The sequence below is a fragment of the Silene latifolia genome, chromosome 7 (assembly GCF_048544455.1).
Source record: "Silene latifolia isolate original U9 population chromosome 7, ASM4854445v1, whole genome shotgun sequence".
Lineage (NCBI taxonomy): Eukaryota > Viridiplantae > Streptophyta > Magnoliopsida > Caryophyllales > Caryophyllaceae > Silene > Silene latifolia.
In genome coordinates, this window is record NC_133532.1 from 9,567,064 (window position 1) to 9,594,703 (window position 27,640).

At 36.2% G+C, this 27,640-nt stretch overlaps 2 protein-coding genes and 3 non-coding genes across 6 annotated transcripts; 3 read left to right on the forward strand and 2 right to left on the reverse strand.

Moving 5' to 3' along the window:
- Window positions 1–3,150: 3,150 nt before the first annotated feature.
- Window positions 3,151–4,418, reverse strand: LOC141590870 (peroxidase 57-like). The gene is made up of 4 exons (XM_074411395.1): window positions 4,238–4,418; window positions 3,972–4,145; window positions 3,715–3,877; window positions 3,151–3,616 (listed from the first exon to the last, which is right to left on the reverse strand). Exons 1-4 carry the CDS (start codon window positions 4,406–4,408, stop codon window positions 3,201–3,203), a joined length of 924 nt encoding a protein of 307 aa, XP_074267496.1. The 5' UTR covers window positions 4,409–4,418; the 3' UTR covers window positions 3,151–3,200.
- Window positions 4,419–14,446: 10,028 nt separating this feature from the next.
- On the reverse strand, window positions 14,447–17,875 carry LOC141591646 (N-carbamoylputrescine amidase-like). 2 transcript variants are annotated; one of them, XM_074412048.1, is made up of 6 exons: window positions 17,586–17,735; window positions 16,277–16,391; window positions 15,931–15,986; window positions 15,570–15,743; window positions 14,868–14,976; window positions 14,447–14,762 (listed from the first exon to the last, which is right to left on the reverse strand). In XM_074412048.1, exons 1-4 carry the CDS (start codon window positions 17,635–17,637, stop codon window positions 15,574–15,576), a joined length of 393 nt encoding a protein of 130 aa, XP_074268149.1. In that variant the 5' UTR covers window positions 17,638–17,735; the 3' UTR covers window positions 14,447–14,762; window positions 14,868–14,976; window positions 15,570–15,573. The 2 variants fall into 2 exon arrangements, 1 of the variants encoding a protein (XP_074268149.1); XR_012520950.1 differs by lacking the exon at window positions 15,931–15,986 and having other exon boundaries at window positions 17,586–17,875.
- A 1,845-nt stretch (window positions 17,876–19,720) lies between these two features.
- LOC141593407 (small nucleolar RNA Z159/U59) lies at window positions 19,721–19,810 on the forward strand. Its single transcript, XR_012521491.1, has one exon. It is a non-coding gene; the product is annotated as a small nucleolar RNA Z159/U59 (small nucleolar RNA).
- A 158-nt stretch (window positions 19,811–19,968) lies between these two features.
- LOC141593403 (small nucleolar RNA Z159/U59) lies at window positions 19,969–20,056 on the forward strand. The gene has a single exon (XR_012521488.1). It is a non-coding gene; the product is annotated as a small nucleolar RNA Z159/U59 (small nucleolar RNA).
- Window positions 20,057–20,178: 122 nt separating this feature from the next.
- LOC141593404 (small nucleolar RNA Z159/U59) lies at window positions 20,179–20,263 on the forward strand. Its single transcript, XR_012521489.1, has one exon. It is a non-coding gene; the product is annotated as a small nucleolar RNA Z159/U59 (small nucleolar RNA).
- Window positions 20,264–27,640: the final 7,377 nt, after the last annotated feature.

Genomic DNA, 27,640 nt, shown 5'->3' on the forward strand with positions numbered 1-27,640 from the left:
TGGACGAGGATGAAAATTTAATTGGACATGTGAATTTGTTCAATGGACTGTTAGACGAGTTGAACAAGATCGAAGTAAAGCTTGAGGAGGAAGATAAGGCGTTATTACTCCTCAATTCTCTCCCGGACACATATGAGACTTATGTGGATACTATTCTGTGCGGGAAAGACATCATCACGATGGAGCAAGCACAGACAGCTTTATTGTCCATTGATGCGAGGAAGAAGGACAAGGCTGGGATACGGAGCGACAATACGGGTACAGTTGCAGTTGCTCGAGATGGGAGAGGTCGATCGTTTAACAGGGAGGATGGATCGAAGCATGGCAGGTCTCGGTCCAGGAATGCTTCTAGGAATAATGATGTGAAGTGTTTCAAGTGTGGTGACTTTGGGCATATGAGGCGGTTATGTCCTAAGAAATGCGGGAATGAAGAAAACAAGGTGACACCAACTTGGTTGCCGGTGAAAGAAGTAGTGGTTGTTTCCTTACCGATTGTAGTTACATATTTGCGGTCACGGATGTGAACGACGTGTCTTCCAAGGAAGAATGGATATTTGATTCTGGTTGTGTCAACCACATTTGCACTCGGAAAGATAATTTTAATGAGCTCCAAGAAGGCGTGGCTAAGAAGTTGAGTTTGGCTGATAACTCAACAGTTAATGTCATGGGTATTCGGGTAGTAAAAATCAAATTGTCAAATGGGGTGGTGCACACTTTGGACAAGGTTGCCTATGTTCCAAAGTTGCGGCAGAATTTAATTTCACTTAGTCAACTAGACTCCAAGTGTTATGGGTTTAAAGTTCATGGGGGAGTAATGAAAGTGACTAAGGGTTCTACGGTCCTCATGAAGGGGGAGCTACGTCGTGGTTTATACTGTCTGGATGCATATGCAGTAAAAACCTCACATGATGGCTGGAAAAGGAAAAATCGTGCACGTGTTTCGTTCGCGGAAGAGGCGACGAAGGTAGATTGTTTTCAGGTTACAGACGGGCGCAAAGGTAAAATTCCTGCTGGTAGAAAGGTGGAGAGCAAGAGGTTTCTCTCCGGAGTCAAGTAACGTCATTGACTGGGTTTAGGCTGTACGTACACGGTGCATTGGCCGTGAGTGAGTTAGGGTGAGGGCCGGATACTAACTCGGGTGTGCAACTGGTAATTTCATAAGGCCAATGGTTGATTCCTCGGTGGTTATGTTCTCTTGTATTGGAGAGGGAGATTTGTTGGGTATTATCCAATACAAGGTTTTAATGAAAATGTTACATGTAATAATGTTGCCAAAAAATGTTGCACATGTAACATAGGTGAGTTAAATGAATGTGATTCATTTGTTTTTACAATTGCGTAAAACATATGATGTGATTAATTCATTCATGGATAACGTGAGAATTGATTTATTATTATAAAATCTAACGTCTTTTCCATGGCTATATAAAGGAGGTAAATCCTTTGGAAAATGTATCTCACAAAATGTAATCAAACAAAGTGACTAAAAAGTCAAAGTTTGAGGGTGAGGTGGAGTACGACAGGTGTTTATATACAATAATTTAGGAGGTTATTCTAGGGGTGATATTAGTGGCATTGACTAATATTACTGGAGGGCTAGAAATTGTTATCTTATACTATTGTGGGTTTCGAATTGGTATATTAATTCGGGACGGTTACGTTTACTGGTACTATATTATTATAGTGGATTCTAGTTTATTTGGCTAGTGGGTTTTACTTCTGGTTTAGAAGGTTTTGTCCTGGGTTTGACCCTAAAATACCGTCTCATTTTAATATTGCTTACATTTATTTACTTTTACTGTTTACTTGTCGATTGGTTGCTTCCGTTGCGCGTGGGAGATTGGCGCTAATTTCCCAACATCTTCGAGCCGAATGAGCACTCGAGTGAGGGGGCGTAATGGGAATAAATACAATAGTTGGCCCTCAACTATCACCTTAAGGTTTTGGTTGAGATGGTTCATCTATCATATTATTTCTAAGAACGATCAAGTCGTAACAAAATGAAGTAACTATGTTTGACATTTTTTGCAGGGGCAGGGGGGAGGTCACAGGGTCGGAATAATACATTGCAAGTTCTTCCTAAGCCGTCTGTACAACTTCCGATTCACCGGACTACCTGACCAGGGCATGAACCTAACTACTATCGCAAGATTCGCAACTAAGACATGTCCGATTGGCCGTTCAAACAACTTTGTTTACGCTTAGCAAACCCCGTGAAGCGGGCTCAGATTCGACCCGGGGTATTTTAAAGCTGTAGCCTGTAAGGCTTGGATAAGGTATCCTTGAAATTGATCAAAGGCCAGGTTCGCATAATAGCAGCCAACCCTCTTACTGAGTTACCGGCCAACGCCATTGTTAAAAACTGTCGTTACCCGGGTGCTGTTAACAAACTCACCAGGTTTGGGGCTCTTACCGGCGCCAAAGGACAGATCAGGAAACACTGTCATTGCCTTAAATCATTGTGATATTTGTGAAGTCTTGCTTTATATACTCTGTAACTGATATGAGTATATAATTAGATAGGGCCGATAATTATTTCCGTCTTTGAGAAAATGCTTCCATACACGTAAAATGAATTATACAGCGGTTGTTTTTACAAAAGGTGATTCCTTTTTACCAAAGATCACTTAGCCTAATTAGTTAAGAAGACGTATAGTGGACAATATGTCCCAGGTTCGAATCTCCAACCCCCGATATTGTACTTTGTAAAGAAGCATAATAAGTCTGCATAGTGTTTTTAATTTAACCCTTGTTTAATGGAACCAAATTGAACCACCGGATGTCATTCAGTCATTCCGACATAAACATCCATTATTTATCGAGCATATTCTGCTTTTGATGCGAAACAAATAAGGGACAAATTTTAAGAACGGAGAGAATTGAATGATTGCAAGAAGGGATATGAATATATGATCAATTCTTGAAACAAATAAATTATGTCACTCGATCTTGTATTAATAAAATTGTCGCAACAAAGAACAACTTCAAAACAAATAGCTCAAATAATCGTCAAACAACAGAGATATTCAAACTCGGTCTTATGTTGACGAGTTTGATTGTAACAATGAACTAAAAAATACAAAAAAAAAAAAAAAAAAAAAAAACATCAAATTTGAAGAATTCCGAATTAAGCAGGTAGGCGCATGAAAGAATTCAGTATTGTTAAAATTGACAATACTGTTGATAATAGTCAATTTCAATTAGTAGCTGTTGACGCGGTGGCAATTTGACCTGATTTGGCCTTTGGTACCGGTGAGTACCCCATACCTGGTGAGCTTGTTAACAGCACCGGCAAATAAGGTGGCGAAATCGCTGCTGGTTGCAAAATACTTGACAATGTCACGGGTACTGGGGTCTGATGCCAACCTTTGATCAATTTCAAGGATACCTTGTCCCATCTTTATCGCTTTGAAATACCCTGGGTCGAATCTCAACCCGCTTCCTGGGGTTTGGTCCGCGTAGACAAAGTTGTTTGAACCCCCACTTGGGCATGTCTTTTGTAGGAATGAGAGAGTGGTTGTGTTGATGCTTGGGTCGGGTAGTCCGGTGGACTTAAAGTTGTAGAGACGCGGTAGGAAGAACTTGCAATGTATGATTCCGACAGTGTGACCTCCAGCTACAAAAAATGCCAAAATATATTTATATTTACTGATCTGTTTTGCGAGTACTTGTTCTATTATTGCATTAAATCATTGATACTCGTAGATTACGTACCTAGGAGAAGCACGGTGTCCGCAGCACTTAATCCTCTTACTGCCATTTTGTTGACAAAATCACTAACCGGGATTGTAGGTCCAGGAAGGTTGGCACCGGTTGTAGCACTAGAGGTTGTAGCGTCTCTTCTTCCTGTTTCGACATTGTAATAACTTCCACCAGCCTGTACATACAAACATATGATGAATCAAATCCATACTTTTATAATCGTCTTGAGTATTAACTGGTTAAATACGTATATAGTATAGGCTCCGTACCAAGTAAACAGAAAATCTAGTAGCGATAACCAAGATATCGGTACAAGAAACAATTCCGGGACATTTTTTCTCCAAAGCACTCTTGCAAGCATCAATGATGTTGTATCCTCTCACGCTTAAGTTATTGTCTTGACTTTTCTCAGGACCGTCCAATAGGAGAGACGCGTCACATCCCTTTTGAAGATGAATCAACAAGTCTTTGTTAGTAATTAATTATAATTAAAAATATTACATAAATAATACATTCAAAAAAGAAGGATGAATACCCCATAGGCATCATGGAAGAGCATCCTAAGAAGAGCAGCAACAATGGTTTTATCGGTAGCATAAAAACCGTTAACAACATTGTAGATTTCGTTTTCAACATCGTAGGCACCACACTTATTCTTGTAAAATCCGACGCTCAACTGAGCATAAGATTGACTAACAAGACCCATCAATAAAACAGCAATGGCTAGAATCGCCATCGGAGAAGAAGAACCAGACTTAACCCTAGCCATATTTTCTTAAACAGCAAACAAAAATGTTATAAATGGAAAAATAATAATTTTTTTTTTTTGTAAGTTTTGTTTTTATGAGATTAACACAAAAGGAAGTCTCCATTTATATTGAAGCAAATAAGGCAAAATGCAGGACTTAGCACAAGAATATGAGTTACATGAATGCACGTTCTGGTTCGTGCCGTCCATAAGTAAACATATATACCATTCGATGGATTGTCATGTAACAAGTCAAAATAGTTCAAGTTGTATAATTTGTTTTCACAAATATTACTCCCCACCCTTAATCTATGTTACTTCGACATACACTTCATTTTAGGTCGCATATCCGTGTCCAACACTTGACGTTTGGATATTGGTATGATCGACACGCCGATATTTTAGATTAAAAAAAAATCATTTTTTTATAAAATAGCCGAGTCCGATACTTAGGTACACACCCGTGACCGACCCTTCGAACTGAGTCTGAGTAACATTAGCGATGGCCATCCGGGACGGGCTAAGGCGGGCGGCACGGGCACGGCACGAGTTCGGCACGACATAGATGTACAGTACTAACGGCACGAGCACAACACGAACGGGTTAGAGGCGGGTCGCGGCTGCTTTTTTTGCGAATTCTCGTGTCAGGCACTGCACAACCCAAGCAGTCAAGCACGGAGGGTCCGGAACCAGGCATGGCGGGTCTGGCATGGCACGGCATGACCCGAGCACAAAAGTGGACGTGCCAGGAGCGGGCCGCGACGGGGATTTGGGTGAGTGGGCCAAGCACGGCATGGCCAATCCAATATACGTGATTGGGCCGGCACATGGGCTGGCCCAATGCTAACTGTAAGTAACATAGCCCTTAACCACTTAAAATCAACGGGTAAGAGGTCAATGGTAGAGCTGGGAGAGGACTAACGGAGCGTTCACCCCGTTGAAAGATGAAAATTTTGAACTTTATTTAGGGAGTGTTTGGCAACAAGAATTTAATTTGAAATGAATCAGTTTAAATTTAGCAAAGTGAAATAAAGATTTGAAATGAATGGTTAGAGTGTGGATTTCAAATGAGTTTATTTTAGCCTTACTTGGATTTGGTAGGGATTTGCCAAACATGCAAATTGGTTCAAATCTTAATTTGAGAATACATTTTTTGTTCCCAAACACACCATTAAGTTTTTCCTAAATCCTTGTGCCCGTTCGCCCATGCAAGATTTTTCACACTTGCCAAGTTCAAATCTTGATTCTGCCTTTGTAAGAAGTTGTTCTAACCTAACCAGAGTCTCTAATTCAAACTCTGTAAATGCAGCACGGTTAAACTTCATAAAGATAGCTCTACTGCCCTAATAATCTTGCCCAGCTCAAATGAACTTAACCAAAAGGTATACACCGGAAAAAAAAAAAAATACTACCCATTTCAACCCGAATATATTAATCTTGCACCTAAAATGGATTTTAGCAATATAATCAAGTACCCTTTATGAAGTTTTGCATCACATAGTTACCTACTTACCTTTACATTTATTTATTGAACTTTCCTATTTCTTATCCAAAAATGACGACAAAGTTTAAACCGAGTTAAGCAAGTGCTCTACATCGCACGTTGTAGACTTATAGTGAATAATGACCGGCAAGTAATAAGTTACTCTACATCGCACCTGATTTGACCAAGCAACTTGATTTGACTAATATTTCAGGTAGTTGTTTTACCTAGTGTTGTTTGGTAAAGTCATTTTCAGTCACTGAAATGACTTTTCGCAGTACAAAATGAAAAAAGCTACTCCAGGTAGCTTTTTAAAGTTTAGGTAGCTGAAACTTACATATTTACCCTTTATTTAAATTAATTTATTATAATTATTAATGTCATTTTACAAAAAATCAGTTAACTTTTCAGTTAGTTTACCAAACACTTTACAATTAATCAGCTACCTTATCAGTTTCCAGTTTTCAGCTAGCATTTCAGGTACCTTTTTAATTACAGTCACCTTATCGATTTCAGGTACCTTTTCAGATTTCAGGTATATTTTCAGTCAGTTTTACTAAACAAAACCTAAGTATATATTAATCTTTGACTTTCTATTTAATTACTGGAGTTGAAGGGATAATTAGTTTTGAAGATCTTAACGGAACAATTTAAGACGGTTGTATAGTTTAATCACAAGAGAGTGTTCAATGGTCATCTAACTTTTTCATTTTATTTTTATAAAAGAAATTTAAGTTGGAAGATAAACTGGTCGTCATTTCCCTACCCGGAAAAACTGAAAGCCGGTAATATTTTTAGTGGTTACCGACTTACCGTCACTGCATCTAGAAAATCAAATGGCATAAGACGAGCCATCATTTGATTTTCCGCCTTATGAAACAAGACGAAATTGATTGTAAAAATAAAAGCCGCCAATTTTCTGTAGGCATGTGCTAACCAAGTAGGAAAAAGGATTCTTAAGCATGTTTTTTTTATTTTTGACAAGAATAAAAAAGATAAATGAAACACAACAGAAACTACCTCGAAGCGAAGATTATGAGCTATCCTATTCACTACCCTAGGACAAAAGCTAAGAGAGCAACAGTGAAAATGAGACGCAATAGACTTAAAATCCTGGATAATGCAAGTAATAGACGCAATAGGCTTTTCCGCTCCGACCACCTACATGTTCATACTGTATAAAGTGACGGAGAAATAATTATTCAAGATAAAAATACAGTCTAAAGGGCATTAAATATAATATGATGAATTAGATTGTCAGGAGTTTCTATTTCCATAAATATTTGATGTTTTCTCTACAGGTTCCCATGGATAACTTTAATTTGCAATATTGGACGCTAATAAGAAAGAAAAGGTAACAGTAAAACCATTTGTGGTACGATTGTAATGCGTTAATCTTTCAATTATGAGAAGTCTTAACTTTTAGTTTGCTTAATTTAATCTAATAAATGATTGTTGTACACACTACACACATTGAAACCATGCCATGTATGAACAATGTCAGAAAAAACGAATGTCCATAACCAAATGTTTTACACAAATTCTCATTTGTGACGGGCATATCCGTCGCAAGCTTTAGCTTTTATAGTTCTAATTTTAAATATATCTCTTATATGTTGCACGGGTTCTAAACTAGTATATATATATATACCAAAGAGATTGTTTTTGAATGGTCCAAGAATCAAGATGAAAATTGTTACATTGAAAGATTGATAATAGAAAGAAGCGTGAATCATTTTTTGCTTCATTCTGTCATAATTCAGAACCAAATAGTAACGAGTCTTTGGCTCTACTGATGACGGAATCCATCAGGACTCCTATGTCCATCAAAATTTGCTAATATGCTAATTCTTTCAAGATAACCCGACTTATCATCCTTCACATCTTCAAATAATTAATAATTGTCCCCAATATTTGAAAGTTCTCTTTTTGAATAGTATTTCAGAACAAATTTAAAGGAATTGTTTAAACGCCCAATTGCCCTTCACAAAATCTCATTAAAGACGGGCATATCCGTCACAAGCTTGTGATGGATATCGTTTCCTCTCACAAAATACCCATTGAGAGGTGAGTGGGAAGCACATGGGGGTGCCCCAACTTGTCTCCTCTCCCTTTTTGTGAGAGGTCTTCAGCTTGTGACGGGATTAGCCTGTCACAAGCAAGACGCTTTAATTGCCCTTTACAGTAACTTGTTTGACATTCTCCATCTCAGTTCTCATCATCCCAACATAGCCAAAAGCCCAAAAAAAGCCCTATTTCTCACCATTATTGGTTCTTCTGGCGAAATTTCTGGTTTTTCCTTGCAATGGCCAGTACTTCATCTAGTCATTCCATTTTCATACGTTTGTTTAAAATATGTATTTTAAACAAACGTGCATATGAAAATGAAATGAATAGAAAGATAATACGGAGTAAAAGACTGTTATGGATAGCAAGCCAAGCAATGCACCATGTATAGGATTACCAAAGGTTTTATGGGTTCTTAGGTAAACAAGGCAAATCCGTGTCCTATTTGGTATCTCATCTCGCATCCCAAGCTAGCCTGTAGGATCTTCTTCTAGTAGACACTGGATTCTTGTTACACCATGTATACGATTCGGACAAAACCCGAATGTGTCAGATTCCAATCTGATTCTGGGATCCTACAGCGAAGGAAAAAAAATCCTCATAAAAAAATACAACTAGATCAAACAAATGAGATTCTGGAATTTACCCGTAAACATTGGTTTATCGCCCCTGCACGTTCATTTTGGTACCAAAACTAAAAGTTTATCTATTGCCACATAATGTGGAATATAGGTACCATCAGTACAAAATGTGGTCACCGACCTCACCGTCACACTGACCGCTTTTGCAAAGAGAAGACCAGTATGGCGCTCAAAATTAATATCATGATTCATGATTATCCTCTGGAATTGGCAAATGCATGAAAACTGAATAATCTTGAGAGTTGAGACGAATTGAGGAGGACAACTGACAGAGAAGTTTAAGACATGTTTTTTCTACTGACCGTGAATTTTCTATAGACAGTTACGACAGTATCTTTAGGATAGTAAAGATAAGCAAAAGTGATGTTAGACAATGACACAATTGTGGACCAGAATATTGCAACTCACCTCAAATTGCTCTATACAGCATCAAAGAGGTAGGATCAAATCGTGCAATTACAAATGTCACACGAGTATTGGAGAAGTAGCTTACATAAGATGTGGTTCGAAAAATTCCCTCTTTTTGCTCCTTCATCCCTTCCCTTTACAGTATAAATGTATCAAGTGTGCACTCTCCTTTTGCCTGCAAATGTGAGCCCGTGCAAAAAAAACAAAGTGATAGATACGATCACAGAAAATCTCCTAAAGAAAAATCCCAATTAAACATCTTTTCTTTCAAACAAAATGAAAAATCTCAAATTTTGTGATATTAGCTCAAACCAACAAAAATTATCCTATTGATTAAGGGAACATCGCTCTATCGTTAAATATTATCACAGATAAGTCCGTCCAAAGTCTCCAAACTAAGGCATCCTAATTCCTAAACATAAGGGCAGTGTGCCTAAACAATTAGTTATGTCAGCCTATGGTAGCAGCAGCCTAAGGCACATCTTTGAGGGCACAATCTCGGAAAACCCCTCATCCTTGATAGAGACTCTCTCCTCTCCCTGGAAACAAATCAGACCCGTCAAAGCTCATGATCACTCGTTTACTGAGATATTTGGAGAACTCCATTTCAAAGAAAATCCTAACCCCATTTATTCAGCGAGTACTTCACAAGGGTACAGTGGTAATAACACATGGGGGAATTATGGTACAGAAGACAATAAGGGATCTTCATACCTTAAGAAAAGTGAGAGTTTCTCATCTCTGAACTTTGAGAGCCTTCAGCTTTGCACTGAAGGCCTTGGTTCTGAGAGTTTGGGTAATGTGGAGGACCTGAATAGTGATTTTCCGGGTACCTGGCAAAATCATCGTAAAAACAACAAAAACTATAACAACAAAAAAGACAACAATGGCAGTGAGTATTCTGTGAAAACATTTCCTCCACCAATTTCTTGTATAGGGAAGACTGGGAAACCATATGTTTGTTTTGAGTCACACAGAGAAGACGGTCGCTTTGTGCTGAAAGAAACTAGGATTCCTACATATGAGTGCCTATATGCTTCTAGAGAAGATGGTCACCTTCGTCTCCGCTTCATACAACCATCTGATCAAGATGATGATGACAATGATACTAGTGAGGTTGATGATGACAAAGGTGACAGTGATGCCGATAGTTGAATATGGAGAGAGGAGAACTTGAAGTAAAGAAACGAGGTAGTGAAGAAAAGGAGGAAACTGAGCTCGGGGATGAATTTGAGGGAGCGTATTCTTGATGTAAAGATTGATTGAATTGTCCAGAAGTTTAATGTTTTGAATTTAGTTAAAAACATTCTAAGTATTTTCTCAGGTCAGAAAACATCAAATAAGATACTTAAGTTCTTTTGTCCTATCATTCAGAACAACGAAACTGGTAACCAACAAGAAATTTAAATATTGTACTAATGTTTTACATTAAAAATCCGAAAAACCAGTACTCATTGCCTAAGCTTGATATGTAAACTAGTATTTTTTTGGTTCAACCAACTAATAGGAAGGGTAACTACAACATTAAAAGAGTCTCCACAATATCTTTTACTCGTTTTCCTTCTCGTCACCTTCTTGTACTTCCAGGTTACGGATAAGAAACATATCAAACTAGGTGAAATAAACTATAAAGACAGCAGAGATACAGTTCATAACTTTGGTAAGACAGATTAACAGTCAAAAGACACTAGTATCAGTTAAGAGTAATATACCAAAGTGGCCAGTGTTTAACAAACGATTAAACAGAACCAACATTAGAAATTAGCATCGAAATTTGAAGTATTAAACTTAGAAGGTGAAACCTCTACCAATGTCATTCTCAACTCGACGGCCATGGCACTCGTGAGCTGCTACACAAAAAATATAGACAACTTCAAAAAACTTGAGATTACAACAGATAAATTTCTTACCAGGCCGTGATCACACCTTGTTCCGTCTTCCTTTGCCACTTGCTATACAGGAATGTATTCAAAAACCGTCTTGTATATCTCAGACTTCCTGTTTCCTTTGAGGAGGGGAAAAAAACAAGAAATAGAAAACATCTCTGTGAAAGCAAGGCGGGATTTTCTGAGCAAATCCAGAATCCACAATCACATCAGAATCAAGAGATTACAGACGAGTGATTCCCCCGAGTGCAATTGCGTGGTAAAGGCTATTCGAAGGCAACGTGGACCAATGAACCAGTGATACATAACCTATGTTGTCAACTTAATTAAAGAGTGCAATCTATTCTGCCAGGAATCTTGTCCGTGTTCTTGTTTATCTCGGATTTTATCAAGAGATTGTGTCCGCGCACTACAATAAGTAGCAATAGAATCAATAGCCCATAGGCACTATGCAAAGCTAGCTGATATAGTCATTGGGTCGTGGTACTCATGACCTTTCTAAACCCGTTGGCATCAAAACTTTCCCTTTCTACAAATTTCGAGGATACTAAATTTTCACATGATAGAAATTAGAATAGAACTTAATCTTCATCAAAAAGTGCTAAATAAAAATTAATGCTTCTGTTCTCCGTATACTTCATAATCCATTTACTTAAACGCTAATAGAATCAATGTTTTGAGACACCATAGAGAACTTAAAAGACACCATGAAAGAATTTCTTCCAAGTCCACCACCCAAGTGACCAAAAGGAGCAGCCACCCACGCATAATAAGAAATCAAATGAAAGGGCACTAACCTATGCAAAGTAAGTTAGGCTTACGACAACCTAAAGAACATCGCAACCACCACTATATTTGTATGAAACTACAACAGACAATTGAGGGTGGATAGTCACATGGTGAACTGTCTGGTGCCTAAATCATAGGTGGAGAACAAACAAAAGGATCGGAAGGAAAATATGCACCAAAAATGCATCAAAGAGTTGGCAATGGATTAATGGATATAAATGGTTGATCACATCATCACCAGAATCACAAGTTACGGAATCAAGCAACATGGGACCAATCCAAATGAACAGTACAGATTGACAAATAATAGTACAGTCTAGAGAAAGCATCAAACAGGAAAAGTGATATCCATCAAATGAAAAAGAAAGATCTCACCTTTTTGTTATTTGCAGCATTAGTGACACCATATTTCTTTTCAAATTAGAATTATCTAAAATAATTCGAATTTTACAAAACTAAAAGGAGTTAAGCTCATGTTAATGTTTAGGCTCACTGTGTAACCATCTTTAACTCGTTTAAGTCCTTTCAATGTTAGAGCAAATGATACGAAACCGATACTGCATATATGATAAAAGCCGACATAAAACACGTTAGAAGTTAAGATTTATCAAATTTTGGATTGAAATGAATTGAATTAGATGAAGAGCGGAGTTAAACTTAATTATGCAGTAGTCACAAATGAAAAGAACTGCCACAAACCAGCAGCAACACTATCATATAAAGATAAACAATTATACACTAAGGACCACATCATCATATCCCAAAGCAATATACTTCTTTCTTTTTATTTTGCCTTTGATTTATAGCCCTACATTCCCATGTCTTCTATCACCAACAAAATTAAATCATGTTATAAGTTTTACAGTAATAGACTATTTATATGTTTCCTTCATATTACCTCACATAACCTATGATATACACTCGATAAAACACGTATATTTGCAAGATAGTTATATTCAACACTTTACCCGCACCTTTTCTTAATGCTTCTTAGCACACCTGAGTGACATCGGACACATTAATCAAGTCTAAGTAACAAAGTAGACAAAAAATGATCCAAGTATGGGAAAATTTGCTCTAAAACATAAACTTTACACAGAGCACTTAAGTAGACAAACATGGAAATGGAGTAAAACGTGCAAAAGAATTTGATCATGAAATAATCCTCAATAAAGGCACAAAGTAAACCATTACCACCGCCAAAGCCTTGATTGACCAGACATAAGTCAGAAGATATAAAGAGTTGATTATAGCAAAAGCTTAATAAGTGGAATTTTAGGACAAATAGAAGCCATGAAGTGATTTAATTAGCACTAAGGAGTGAAAAGGGGTGATACCATTTAGCACCAATATAAAAGGAGTGTTCATAATCCACAAACACCATGTTATTCTCTGTGGGAAATTTAAAAAGTGGAATCAATAAGATTCTTGAAGATATGCTTTGACAAAATAAAAGAAACAAGCTTTTTGTTAAATAATATTTGACATCTCTTCAAGACTCCAGGACTAAAAAAAATCAGGGGTCCTCCTGTAACTAAACAGAGACAGCATAATCCACAACTAACTACATAGAATTGAATACAGCAGAAACTAGGGATGACTTCTACAATCTTGGGGTTGATTTTTAACTTTTTGTGTAAATTTACATCACATCGACAAAGTTCGCCACTATCTTTCCATGTATTACGGTGGAGCAAGTGTTCCAACTGCCATCCTCCTAATACCAACTCAAGACGGCTTACAGAGTAGTGTTTCGGAAGCGTTTCAAATTTAAGGGAATCTTATGAGAATTTTGCCATCATATGGCGGTGGGGAGGAATAAGGTAGTGTGGGGTTGAATACAAGGACCATCTTACTTGCCAAAAATTGTATGAATAAAAAGGTTGTACCATTCCTAAGGTGTCTATAAGATGGCAGTAACAATCTCAACTCATGATACTCACTGACATAATCGCCTCAAACGGTCCCAAAATAGAGATTTAAAGGTTTCAAACTCTGCGGGAATATTGTTAAGAGTACAGGATGTGCATCAAAATCACACTTTACCCAAGATATTATTAGAAATTGGCAGATATCTTTTGTCACCCATCAATGATTCAATGGTCATAGAGTGTAGAAGTCATCCCTAGTTACTCGGACTTGAATACATGGAAGAGAGTCTTTGGTCTAATTACCATCTATTTCGCAAATATCAATTTCAATGAAGGGCCTTAATGGTCCTAGAGTGTCTATGATTTGATCATGAGTCTTTAAAACAGGTGCCAAAAGTGACCCAAAAGAATCCAATGTTTCATTTGGTATTCGAGAATCATCAAATGGCGTACACCAAAATTTCACTATACTGAGATAACATAAAAATCACAAAAAGAGTACAAGGAGGAGTATTGGGTCTAATTATCATCTTAAGCAGATGCTGGTCTAGATAGGGGTTGTAGTGGTCCTAGGGCGGGCATTTATGAGTTGCCTCTAACTTTATGGTGAAAATCTCTTTTAGATAAAGTCGCCTAAGGTGATCCTGAAATGCTAAACCAAAGGTAATAATGCACTCAGGATAGCTTATCGGTTAATATTTTCGTATCTTTCTGAGGTCATACTAATGTACACCAAAATTACACTAAATTTGAGATAACATTAAAAGTTGTCATCCTTCATTAAGACTACAAGGAGAAGGGAGTATTGAAGCTACTATAGTAGTCAAAGTATAGAAACTATGACAGACAAATAACAATATAATGTAAAACATGAATTTGATATTTCAACGTAATGATAATAATTTGTCAGCCTATCAGGTTGTGTTTCAACAAAATGCAGAGAATGTTAGCTCCAAATATATTGCAAGAGATGACACACGTTTATTTAAAGAAAATCAAAAATAGGCATTGCCACCATCAAGTGTAAGGAGGACCTTGTACAACTCAGGATGCCGGGCACGGAACACTTACCAGCTACATCTCTTGTACTTGTCTTTTCCAAGTCAAATCGAGCAACAAGCACCGCTTCCTCTTTATCGTCAGCAGAAGCAACAATCTCTCTAGTATCTACAAATGATATATACAGGTAAGATGGAAAATCAACCCCCATAATCAAAAGCACAGAATGAAGTATAGCGAGAAGCCGAGAACCAAGAGAACATTACAGAATACCTGTAAATCTGTAATTAACTAGTTCCCATAGAATGTGATTTCACTTGTCCAGCCAATGTTCAGTCTCAAATATTTCCTTTCCAACGCAATAAAGAGGCCACTATGCTACCTGATGACACCAAGTACGCAAGTTGTCAATATTAAAAATAATTTAGCTTTTCCTAGACGACTCAGATAAAATTATAAAGACCTATGTTACTCAGACTCGCACGGACTCAATTTTTCAGGTATCGGGACTGTGCCCTAAAATTAGGATACGGGTGCAGAATAAATCTGTAAAAACAAATATATAAAGCTTTTTAAAGTGGAATAAAAACGTTCGAGAAATAAGGCTAAAAAACATCAAGCATCAATATTCATAATCGAATTTTTGATACACAGTCTGTTCCTCTACTTTTGGCATGCAGTGGCCCCTTATTGCCTCTTATAGGAGAAGGTCAGACTGGTATGGGTCGGGCACGGATTTCATACCCATATCCTTGAGTATCGTGTTGAGCACAGAAGCATTGAAATAACCCATAAAGAAACCACCTTCCTAAATTTTAGTCACCTTATAACTGTCAACAATGCCAAGACCAGAAAAACAAAACTTTTTAAAGACAAGGGGAATAAGGCCTGCTGATTTTCCACACACTCCACCACTATGAATGACTCAGGTCAATAGTCAATTAAAAAAAACAGAAGAATGTCCGCCAAACGTACCACATTAGCACCCGCATGACCCTGAATCACTCGCTTGCAGTGATAACGAGAATGAAGTACTTTGGTTTTGAGGTTCTGACTTCTGAGCCAATTGCAGTAGGGTAGAATAATATTTCTGCACCTGAGGTACCATCGCCCAAGCTGCTTCAGGAAACCATTGATCCCAACAAATTTCTGATCCAATTAAAGCAATTAATTATTGGGAATGATTCTGCACAAATTTTGGTACCACTGAGGAAGTTGCATTAGTCAAATTAAGCATGTAAAGAGCATGTAGCTCCAAATGTCAACGTTTTATATTAAAATGCAGAAGTAAGGGGATATATTTATCATTGAAGGTCGCAAATTTAGTTTGGATCACCTGCGCACAAAGTTGTAAGTTTCATTTTCACATGATGATTCCAAGAAAGGCCCAAACTGTCGCGCAGAAAAACTATATATAAGAGACCTAGAGAAGTTGGAATATGGATAACAAAATACGACAAGGCCTCTAACAATTCCATATGCACTTCTAAGAATCTAAGTGTATGAGATTTAAAGCACTTAAGCACCCCATACTATGTCCAAAATTTAGCAGCAAGACCGGGGTTGAAATAAAACTTCTCCTCATAGCCTAGAGAAAAGTTAGACACCGTTAAATGAACTGTATAAGAAACACCAAGAAGGTGATAACAAGGGAATAAAAAGGATCTGATAGTTCTGAATACCTAGCCCATCTGATATATGAGACTTGCGATACAGACAGATGCAGTCCAAGATCAGTGTCATCAGAAATCAATGACCGGCTGACCGCCACACAACTGTAATGAGGATGATTGGCCTCTACAAATAAGCAAATGAAATAAGGTACGTGAGATACTTGACACAATCATGCACCTTATAACTCAACTAACCAAATGAAATAAGGTACGTGAGTTACTTGACACATCCTTACAACTTTCAACATATATAGACAGAAGCCAAAAGTTTCTAAGAGAAGGATAGACTGAGGCAGTATATTCTGCACCTCTCTTAGCTGTTGAATATCAAATCACATACGTATACCCTACCATCTACACTCGCTTAATATCTAAAAGTAAACGGCATTATGCAATTCTATCTAGTACTCCCTTCGTCCCGGTCAATTGTTGTCCTTTGGTTTTGACACAAAGACCAAGGAAAGAGGAGGGGACCAGTTACTAGATGACAAGTGGAACAAATTGAGTGTGAATGATCAAATTGTTCATCAACTTCATTCTCAAAATAGAAAGGACAATAATTGAGTGAGACACCTAAAAATGGAAAAGGACAACAGATGACGGACAGAGGGAGTAACTAGCAAGATATTTTCAGCCTCAACAGAACAGAACACTAAAAACATCGCCCATTCTTAAAAGACAGATTAACAAACAGGTGAGTTTAACTTTCAACACTGCTCAGGAAAGTCGTTTACAATCTAGGTCACAAGTCACAACTATAAAGATGAAACCGATAACTTTGATCGCTTTGTCCCAATCTATAAGCCCTAACTAGGAATAACTGCTTAAGCATCAGTCCCTATGCCGTCCTCGTCTAAACAAAATGTCGTCACCAACAAGCGCGGTCAAATTTAGTTTATGAGCTAAAAAAACTAGCAGACACAAACACGAACACGACACATGAGCACAATTGCACAATTACACTCGGCTCGGATAGAAGATCGTTTAGGAACTTGATTATCTTCAAATAAAAGATACTAATTAACAGACAATTTCAACTTTCTACACAAATTTACCAGAATCATCAATTCAGCACATTGAATGACAATAATTTACGAAGGAAATCAATAAACGATCACTAATACTCAATTCAGCATATAATTAACCAAAAATCATGAACAAACTACAGAAATCGATAAGCGATCGCTAATACTCTCTCTGTCCTAGCCAGTAGTTATCAAACAGACGGATTTCAAACAACGATAACTATTAATCGGAACGGAGCAATAAAATTACTACGGAGTATATGATTATAGAGAGTAAATTAAAGAGAGAATACCTTTGGAACAATCGAATTGGAGAGTAGCAACGGTCACATTTCTTGCCGCCATTGACACCCCGATCGAGGTTCGACAACTTGGCGAGCGCGCTTATTTTTACGAGTTGTACAGAAGTTGGTTAGTGTGATTGTGGGTGCGGTAAGAATGGATCGTGGGGCTCAATTCTTGACTGAGTTGACTCATACAGATGAGAAAAATGAGGGATTATACTAGAGCACTTAAAACAAAAGACGGATACTTTTTGTACAAGCCGAAGACAGGCCAAATATCATCATTTTAGGCTTTTTAGCAATAAAATGTTAACCCACTTTAACAAGACTTATTATTACTTCATTAGTGTAGTGGCGTAGTTTAGGATTCGAATTTGGGGTGGAAATTTCAATGTAATTCACTTAAATACTTAATAAAGCTGCAGGGTAGCTTGAAAAAAATTATTGAGTAATTTTTGTTAAAAATTACAATGGTCAATGCGGAAGCACCCTTATTAGAGCATCCACAATGGTAAGCAACAACCCAACTAGCTTAATTTTCCACATCACCTTTTTGAGCTATAACACTTTTAAGATACAAACTCCTCCAATGGTTAAGCTATAAGAGTTGTTGCTTAAATGAACTCACATACATTTATTTAATTGACATATATCACTTTGTGGGTCCATTTGAGCTACTAGCTCCAAGCTGAGTAGTTCTTTCAAACTAAGCTAGTTTATGTGGAGCTCTCTAATGGTTGAGCAACTAGCTTGAAACTTTAAGAATTTGCAAGCAAGTCCTTTTACTCAACCATTGGAGATGCTCTTAGTCTCTATAAATCGATCACTGTAATCATTAATGAGATGAGACAGTTCGATCAAAGCTAATATATAAGAGAAAACATAGTTATGCGAGATTTTGTTTGATCCATCGTCATAAATGGATGGGAGGGAGTATTATTATAACAACTCGATCCACCACCGTCGTAACACAACCCCAATAAGATGGGATGTGTACAAACTCGACCCACCGTGGTAACACAACCCCAATAAGATAGGAGGTGTACCTTTGGGCCATTATTTGTCCTCACTTAAGCCTAGGAGTTTGTAATATTTAGAGTTTAAACTCCGTCGGTATATAGTTGAAAATAATATAGTTTAAACTCCGTCGGTATATAGTTTAGACTCCGTCGGTATGTAATTGAAAATACCGACGGAGTTTAAACTATATTATTTTCACTAAACTCTAAAATTTATTAATTTTTTCCTCAAAGCAATACGTTTCATTTATTGCACGAGGTTTAAACTTTTTATAAGCTCGAGTTTAGATCGAACTCGGTTCGAGCTCGGGTTAAAGATTGTAAGCATGGTAACAAACTTATTTTTTTCAAGTTGGAGATCTGCTCGAACTCCAGTTTTGTTTCATGCATCTGACAAAACTGACCTGACCTGAATAACTCGACTCGATAAGCCTGACCGAAAACCCGAAAATGGTCCGAAATGTATAGCCTAAAAGTAACCTGATAGACCCGGAGAGTCCCGACCCGAAGGTGAGCCGACCGAATTGACCCGGCTTGAGTGACCCGATTGACCTGAAATGATTTAATTAAGGCAAAATCATGACCTGAAATGACCCAAATAACCCAAATTGACCCGGCCCAAATCGGCTGACTCAAAGTGACCCGACCCTAAAAATAAACTGACTTGAAAGTGACCCGTTAAATTGTTAATTTGAAATCCAATCTAAATGATCCAACCTAAACTCCACCGAAACGACCCATTTGCCAGATTTACCGTCACAACTTACAAGTCAAGCAAAGCCAAACTCGACTCGTTAATCTAGAAAATCTAAGAAACAAACCAATGAAAATCAACCCAAGCTCAATTGGCCCAATCCATTCATCAAACAACCTTCAGCTTCCCAAAACCACAACCCAGCCCATAACCCAATTGAAAAACCCTAATCCGACCCCCATTCGATCACTATATTACATAAACCCTAATCCTTTTTCATTCTTCATATCCCCTTCTTTCACCCTTCTCTCTTCCCCAATCTTCAATACAAATTTATTTGATTATCTCATATCACAAAATTCTTTTTTTTGCTAGTTTCTAGTGTTGTTTAATGTGAGACGGTCTTTGAGGAGACTTAATTATCGATTATGGCCTCTAGGGATGATCAAAGTTAATAACTTTCGTTCTTCCGAGATTTTCTTATGCGGAAAAAATTAATTGGAGACCTGAACTGAAGAGGCCATAATTATCATTTTCATGATTTATTATCTCTTTATTATTTTATAGATTTTAATATTTTTTTTATTGATATTTGCAATGTTTTTCATTGAATTAAATAGAATTTGATTGTGCAGAATAGTATTGATGCTCATGTGTTTTTGTTAATTGTTGTTTGTTTGCCTCTAATGATGATGAAAAATTATAACTTTCGTTCTTCCGAGATAATCTGATGCGGAAAAATAATTGGAGACCTGAACTGAAGAGGCTTTTTTCTATTGTTATTGATTCCGTGTTATGTGAATTGTATTTTAATCAAAGATAAACAAATGATTGAGATTTGAGACGGAGTGACTATGTTGGGTTTTGGATAGTTATGATTTATTCATAGGCATCTAATGATGATTAAAACAATACTTTCGTTCTTCCGAAATTTCATAATGTGGAAAATATTTGGAGACCTGAACTGAAGATGCCTATTTTTTTTTTACTGTTTTAATGAAATGTGATTTAGGAAATTCTGTGTTCGTCTCTTTTCTGCTTAATTGAGTTTTAATGCGGAATATCAAATTTTTTATCTTCAATTTCTTTCCAGCTATTGAATTGTTTGGTTTTTAATTGGTTTGTTGACGAATATTGTACAACTCGTTTGAATTCTGTAATACCATTATAGATTATAGACTGGTTTACAGTAGGCACCTTGAGCTTCATTAGTTCTGTACTAATCTGCAATACCAATATGTTTGTCTTTGTGAGTCGGGACCTTAACCTTTGTTTGTTCTCTGCAATACCAGTATAGCTTCGTTAGTTCTGTATTAGTGTACTACTACTCTGCAATACCAATATATGTTGGTCTTTTTGAGTCGGGACCTTAACCTTGGTTTGTTCTCTACAATACCAGTATCGGCACCTTGAGCTTTGTTAGTTATGTACTACTCTGCAATACCAATATATGTCTGTCTTTGTGAGTTGGGACCTTAACCTTGGTTTGTTCTATGTAATACCAGTATACGCAGCTTCTTGTTATTTCTTTCAAAAGGTGTTGTCGACACCAAGTCTGAAAATAGATAGTGTTGCTAAAATGATTTTGAAGAAGATAGTCCTCTTTCTGCATTACCATTATATTTGCCTAGCTGAGATAGTTGCTCTCTGCATTACCGTTTATGTCTGGCAGGCCGAGTTAATCGGCAACTCTACAAATCTACATCACCCCAATCTGAACTTTGAGATACTGCTATTGCTAAGTTATATTTGATGAGATGAAATTTATTATGTTTTGCTGCCTTCAATCAACAAGGAGCACTCTATAAATTCTACCCTCTTCTCTTGTTCATGTAATGCTTCCGTCTCTAAGTTAACATACTAAGAAATATGAAGTAGATTCATGAACTCCCCTATATAAATAAAAGCGTGTTTGATATTGGAATATTGCTACAAGCTTGTAATGTAGGGGAGTTCATGAATCTACTTCATATTTCTTGGTTATGTTTTGGTTGCTTGTAGCAATATGAGCAATTTTGTTAATGCTGATTTTTTCCTGCATCTGTATGGTTGGCCGGGGGGACCTTTTTGGTCTTTTTTATCACTTTACTTGCTTCCTTGGGTTGTTGGTCTTTGGACTGTTTGAGTCGATCCACGGTGTAGGGGATCCTTCTCCACTGAAGACAAGCTGCTTCAACTTGTTCTTCCTCCTTTCTTTCTACGCTCTTGTGGCGTAAGTGCACCTTGCTCGTCTCGTTGGCTTATGGAAGTTCACAGTATTGCTGATGATTTGGCTGAAGTTATTCGTGGCCTTCCTACCTCATCTTACCAGCTTTGCACCAGGCGTCTCTTTTGTCATGAGACGGTGTTAGTTTTAATAGATATATCGTTTGATTTTCTTTTTCTCTTAGCCACCCTTGAATGTAATATTATAAGGATGGCTGATGCTATAGTTACGTCTATGGCCTAAGCGATCTTTTTCACTCTGACAAAAAAAAAAAATGTTCGAAGCAAGATGTTGTCTAATTAGATCCCGGGATGTGATATGGTTCCGATTTCCGAAGGATGAACCGGATATGGACAGTTCCGATAAGATTTCATTCTTGAACAAAAATTCATTTTTTTTACTATCTACATAGTATAAAAGATGGGTTTTTTAGAGACTTCTCATTGGTTGCTGAATTCAAGGAAATAAAAAAACAAATTAACCCCACTATCATCTTTCTTAATTAATTACCCTCTCTCCTCTTTCCTAATTAATTTCTCTCTCACCCCACATTATTTTATGTTATTTAATTGCATTCCTTCCTTATGCAGCATTTCATTTCATTCATTGAGGATACCGCGGCAGATTATTTGTCACCTCTTATTATAAAGTTTTACGGAATATATACTTCTTATTATAAAATTATGAATTTGCGTATAAAAACCACAAATTTGATTAGAAAAGAACAAAAACTTCCAGGAAAAAAAGTGATTGCTTATAAATTTACCGGATTTGTAAATATCGTCGACGTTTTAGTAAATATCGTCGACGTTTTCATTCCAAAAGACGATAATGCCCTTTGCATAATTACACTATTTTCTCTCTCTAAACAATTTTCTCTCAAATTCTACTAAAAATCAACTACATTTCGATCTCTCATTGCATTAAACCAATTAAAAGATGTTAGAAATTAACGCACATCGACTAGAAAACTTAAATAAATTTATAAAATCGCCAAATAAACGTATTAAACACGGTTTTTTTTAAAAAAAAATGAACTAGTTCATGGACTAAATGTTAAGATTCAACAATCGACCACGGACCAAACGTTGAAAACCAACGTTTGCCATGGTCCAAACGTGGGAAACTAACGTTGGCCGTGGTCCAAACGTGGAAAACCAGCGTTGGCCATGGTCAAACGTTGGAATCCCACGTTTGGCACGGAGAATTTTTTTTTTTTTTTTTTTTTTTTTTAAAAAAAAAATTTAAAAAAAAAAAAAAAAAAAAAATTCTCCGTGGTCAAACGTGGGATTCCAACGTTTGGACCACGGCCAACGTTGGTTTCCCACGTTTGGACCACGGCAAACGTTGATTTCCAACGTTTGGTCCATGGCTGAACGTTAGATCTCAAAGTTTGGTCCATGGTTCAACCTTGGGGTATAAATTTCAGATTTACGCAAACAATTAACAATATGTTATTTACAAAATTAATGTCATGAACTAATTAGGCTGACATATTGTTAATTGTTGTTGTTGTTTTTTGTTTTTAATCTAGTTGAGTTTGAGAGAAATTTTTTTAGAGAGAGAAAGTCAAAAGGGCAGTCATCGTCTTTTTTATGAAAAACGTCGTCGATATTTACTAAAACGTCGTCGATATAAATCGACCCCCTAAATTTATAATAGCCATTTATTTTTATTTTTTTTTAAAAATAGGGAATATTTCACAATATGCTAAAAAAGAGTGAAAATTTCTTGAAATAAAAATACTTTAAAATTGGTCGAAAATCTTTATTAAGAAAAATAGCCAATTATTATGGATGAAGTGATGAACAGATATTTGAAAAAACAAAAAACGAAAAAAAAAATATGCTTAAAAAGGTGAAACAAATGCAATAAATTAGAAATAGTAATATATCAAGAATATAATATTAGAAATATCATACTCCATTAACAGATTGAATCTCAACTAGACTCTTCATACAAGGTTATAAAATTCGTAAAAAATGTTTCCTAATAAAATCATATCTATAAAACTCAAAAAAAAAATTATATATATCTGCAACATATTTAAAATAATTATTAATAAAAAAACATTAAAGAAAAAATTAAATGTGGAAATTGATCTGCAAGTGAATCGTGCTACCGAGTTTGAGCGAACGAGGTAACCACATACATGTACTTTACTAATTGATGGGTTGATCAAAATAAATAAAAAATTAATATCATCAAACTTGATATTTTTTGTTTGCAAGGTTTTGAAAATCAATGACTATACACAAGAATTTAACAAGGGATTGAAACTGGAAAGATCTAGGAAGAAGGAATTTTGAATAAGTGTACAATGAATAAAATAAAAATAAAGGAGGGAGTGAATGAGAGTGGCGGTGAGACTGTGAGAGACGGAGAGGTGATTTAGTGAGGTGGCTAGGGTTAATATTTTGCAATGAAAAACTAATCACATTATCTGTTCCAAGTATTTAAAAGTGGGTTTATTAGCCAATTATTATTATGGGCTTATCTATATAATTGGGCTATTGTCTTTAATTATTTTAGAAGTCCACTTGAAGATACAAATCGATAGTATTCCCAAATTCTCAATTAAAACGGATGTATTCCTCTTAACCATAAAAATAGGGTACGTAGTAGAGATAATACAAAAGCAGAGTGTATAGGGAAAAATAACAACTTTGCCTTATATACTTAAATGGTCAAATGGGTGATATTTAACCTACTTTAATGTTAAGACGTATACCTCCGTCTTAAGTGAAACTAATTCCGTATCATTGGGTTATCATTTCATGTAATATTAACTCAATCCGTCTCATTGTAGACGGGGACACTATTCGTCTAAAACTGTAGATGGATAGTGACTCTCTTACAAAATGCAAATGATAGGGTAAGTGGGGTATCCATTTCCACCCACTTGCACTGTCCACTCTCATTTTGTGAGAGGGACACTATCTATCTACAACTTTAGACGGATAATGTCCGTCTAAAGTGAGAATTTGTGATATTAATTTGTGTTAACAAATGGGGTATTACAAATAAAATCACATTTTAATTGCTCATATTCAAAGTTTCTTAAGCCTTAAGTAATTATGTAGTATTTAATCGGGTAGAATTCTAAAAACAAATAAGTTGCATCACTACATTATCGTACTATATATTTTACGGAGTATTATTTAATATATACTTCAACCCGTGCATTTTTTGCACGGGTATAAAACTAGTTTAATTTATTCCATGATCGAAACAGACCAGTAGATTGGTGTGAAAATTATAGTAGACGATGGGTGGGGTTTGTCGGTTTGGTACTAGGTTTTGGATCTCTAATCCTAGTTTGACCCTGTTTTGAAAAATAAGTTTTATTCTGACCAAAAACTACTTTTTTTTTCCGATATTATTTTGATTCTGGTTTTAACAATTAACAATCTATTTACAAGAACTTTGAAATATATTTACAGAATATCATGAAAAAAAACGAACAATGAACATACAACGAGATTTTAATATCAAACACGCTTTTATTTATAAATACATAAACCACATTATTTATTTAAAAATACACATCATAAAAAAAAAAACTTAATAAGAACATTTAATAACGATATTCCAATATCAAACACGCTTTTATTTTATATATATAAATCACTCTGTTAATGTTGAAAAATACTCCATGTATTTATTTCATTCTACATGCTCAGTATATAGTTGGAATGTCGGATGGGATCAACCATTGATAAATACAAATTGCACTACCGGCAAGACTGCAAACATAAGGTTCACAACAAGGAGTTTTGAAGCAGTCTTCAAACTCCGCAGCACATTTTAATGGCCTATTTTTCATGTTTATTATTGCTTCTTCCATTGCAATAATCTCTTTCCTTATAATCCCAATTTCAGCTACATCATTGTTTTTCTCTTGTTGTTCCTTTGCTAATGTTTTTTTTTTTTTCTTTTTTTTTTTTTTTTTTTTTTTGACAACAAGCAACGGATACCTTACATTATTTCCAAAGGTACAGTGTAAGATATTCGAACTAGGTAGCACCAGAAACATGACCAAATCTAGTGCTACCAAGCCAAGGCTAAGGATTACATAAACATAAAAAACGACAACAACTAGAAAAGCATGAAGGGTATAATGATGATTGCAAGCGAGAGAGCCACGAGCCATAGAACGAGCTTCAAACACACGGAAGACCTCCAAATACCGCCGATACATACGAGCCGCAGAGCGACAATAGCAAGGTGTACTTACGAACTTGCGAAAAGATCGTAGAAAGACAATGGTGGAAGCAAGACGACGAAGTCCGCCCCCGATGGAGATAAAACTCCTACACCTTCGAGATTGAACCCTTTGATCGTAGGACCAACAGACCAAGAAGTACGACAAGCAATGCCCAACTCGACCACGAACCCAATGGGGCAGGACACCCAGGCTCAAAATCGAATGCAAAGAAACCAAAACCCTATTAGAGAGGAGAGCCATGACACTATAAGCCACCCCAAAGATTAAGGGGCATGACACCCATAACCCAGTGGATTTTATTATTAGCAACAAAAGCATATAAAAAAACAAGCGCATGATAAAAGAGTCAACAACCACCGAAGCCATCCAAACCAACGCCTCGACCAACCCACCTTTGCTAATGTTGCAGCTAAATACATCACATAAACATAAATTGATCGTATTAGAAAATACAAGCTTCAAAATCTCGTATAGTTTTTGCACAAGATTTAAGGAACGCGATAAAAGTGATAAAGTAATAAAAAAGGTCACGGCTATTGCAAGGTACACTTGCTCATATAGTCATATATTGCCCACTTTAGATATTAACATCAAGAAATGAGAAGGAAAATAAATATCGTGATTAATTTCGATCAATTTTAGGTACTACCGAAAAATTTAAATACTACAAGAATCGAAAAAATGCAAATTATTAGAATTATGCATAACAAATGTTGTAATGAATTAGGTGCTCTCTTCATTAATTGACTATTATTTTTTACTTTTGTATTTACAAAAAAATAAAATTAGTATTAGAAATATCATTTTTTTAAAAAAAATTATTTACTATATTGACCACTGAAATAAGGGAAAAACCACAAAAATAAGTAATAATATTTCTAATAGACTTTTAAACTCATGTACAATATCGAATACAGAAGGTATTTGTGAAATGGAATAATAGAGTATTTCACTTGCTCAGTCATCGCAAATTTTAACAGTAAGACAGTAAGTTTTGTGCTTAAAACAGATTATTTGTTTTAAATTTTAAAGCGGGTCAGATATTATAACATGGTGATAATAAAGACAAAACTTTTGATATTTTATAAGCAACTTATCATATGATTTGATGTGTATTTAATCCGTCTTATGATTAAGACCGATAATGCCGATTAAACGAGAAATTGTGAAATTTTAAATATACTACCTGAAATAAGGACAAGGAGAAGAGCTAGCATGACCAACTTTGCCATAATGGGTTGATGATTGTAGGGGTGTTTTCAGTTCTTTTATTCTTGAAAATGCAAGCATTTCAAGCAATTATATAGACATACCTAACATAACCACAAACAACCTTAGACTAATCACAAATTCTCATTGAAGACATGACATATCCGTCACAAGCTTGTGACGGATACCACTTTACCTCATAAAGTACCCACTTTTTCTCTCTCTGTAACACTATTCATGTGGTCCCCTTTCTCCACTAACCCATTTTGTTACCATTTTATCTCACAAAATATCCGCCACAAATGGTAACCCGTCACAAGGGAGACCAATTGTAGACTAATAAGAACATTTTTAGTACACCATCCAAGGTCCCACCATGGCTAAAGGTCAATGAGACGATTTCAAAACTGAGAGGGACTTCAAACTCATGATTAACGGGGTGCCCAACTAGGGATGGCAATGGGTGGAATATGGATGGGGTGGAGCCATATCCATATCCATATTCATTTAATTTATGGTCATCCATATCCCACCCTCATCCATTTAATATTTTTTCATCCATCCATATCCATATCCACCGGGTGAAGCGGGTACCCGTTGGATATTTTCACAGCTTATAAAATTTAAAGATAATATATCGTAAAAAAATTGTGGCGATAAAATTAAAAGGCATACATAATTCATGTAACAATATGTGTTAGCAAATAA

Coding starts and splice junctions, on each gene's coding strand:
- LOC141591646 (XM_074412048.1), bottom strand. CDS start 17,637: ATGGCGGCAAGAAATGTGACCGTTGCTACTCTCCAATTCGATTGTTCC. Junction 16,392..17,585: donor CCAATTCGATTGTTCCAAAG/GTATTCTCTCTT, acceptor GCTTATTTGTAG/AGGCCAATCATCCTCATTAC. Junction 15,744..15,930: donor ACTTACAACTTTGTGCGCAG/GTGATCCAAACT, acceptor TAATTGGATCAG/AAATTTGTTGGGATCAATGG.
- LOC141590870 (XM_074411395.1), bottom strand. CDS start 4,408: ATGGGTCTTGTTAGTCAATCTTATGCTCAGTTGAGCGTCGGATTTTAC. Junction 3,878..3,971: donor CTAGATTTTCTGTTTACTTG/GTACGGAGCCTA, acceptor TTGTATGTACAG/GCTGGTGGAAGTTATTACAA. Junction 3,617..3,714: donor GGACACCGTGCTTCTCCTAG/GTACGTAATCTA, acceptor CATTTTTTGTAG/CTGGAGGTCACACTGTCGGA.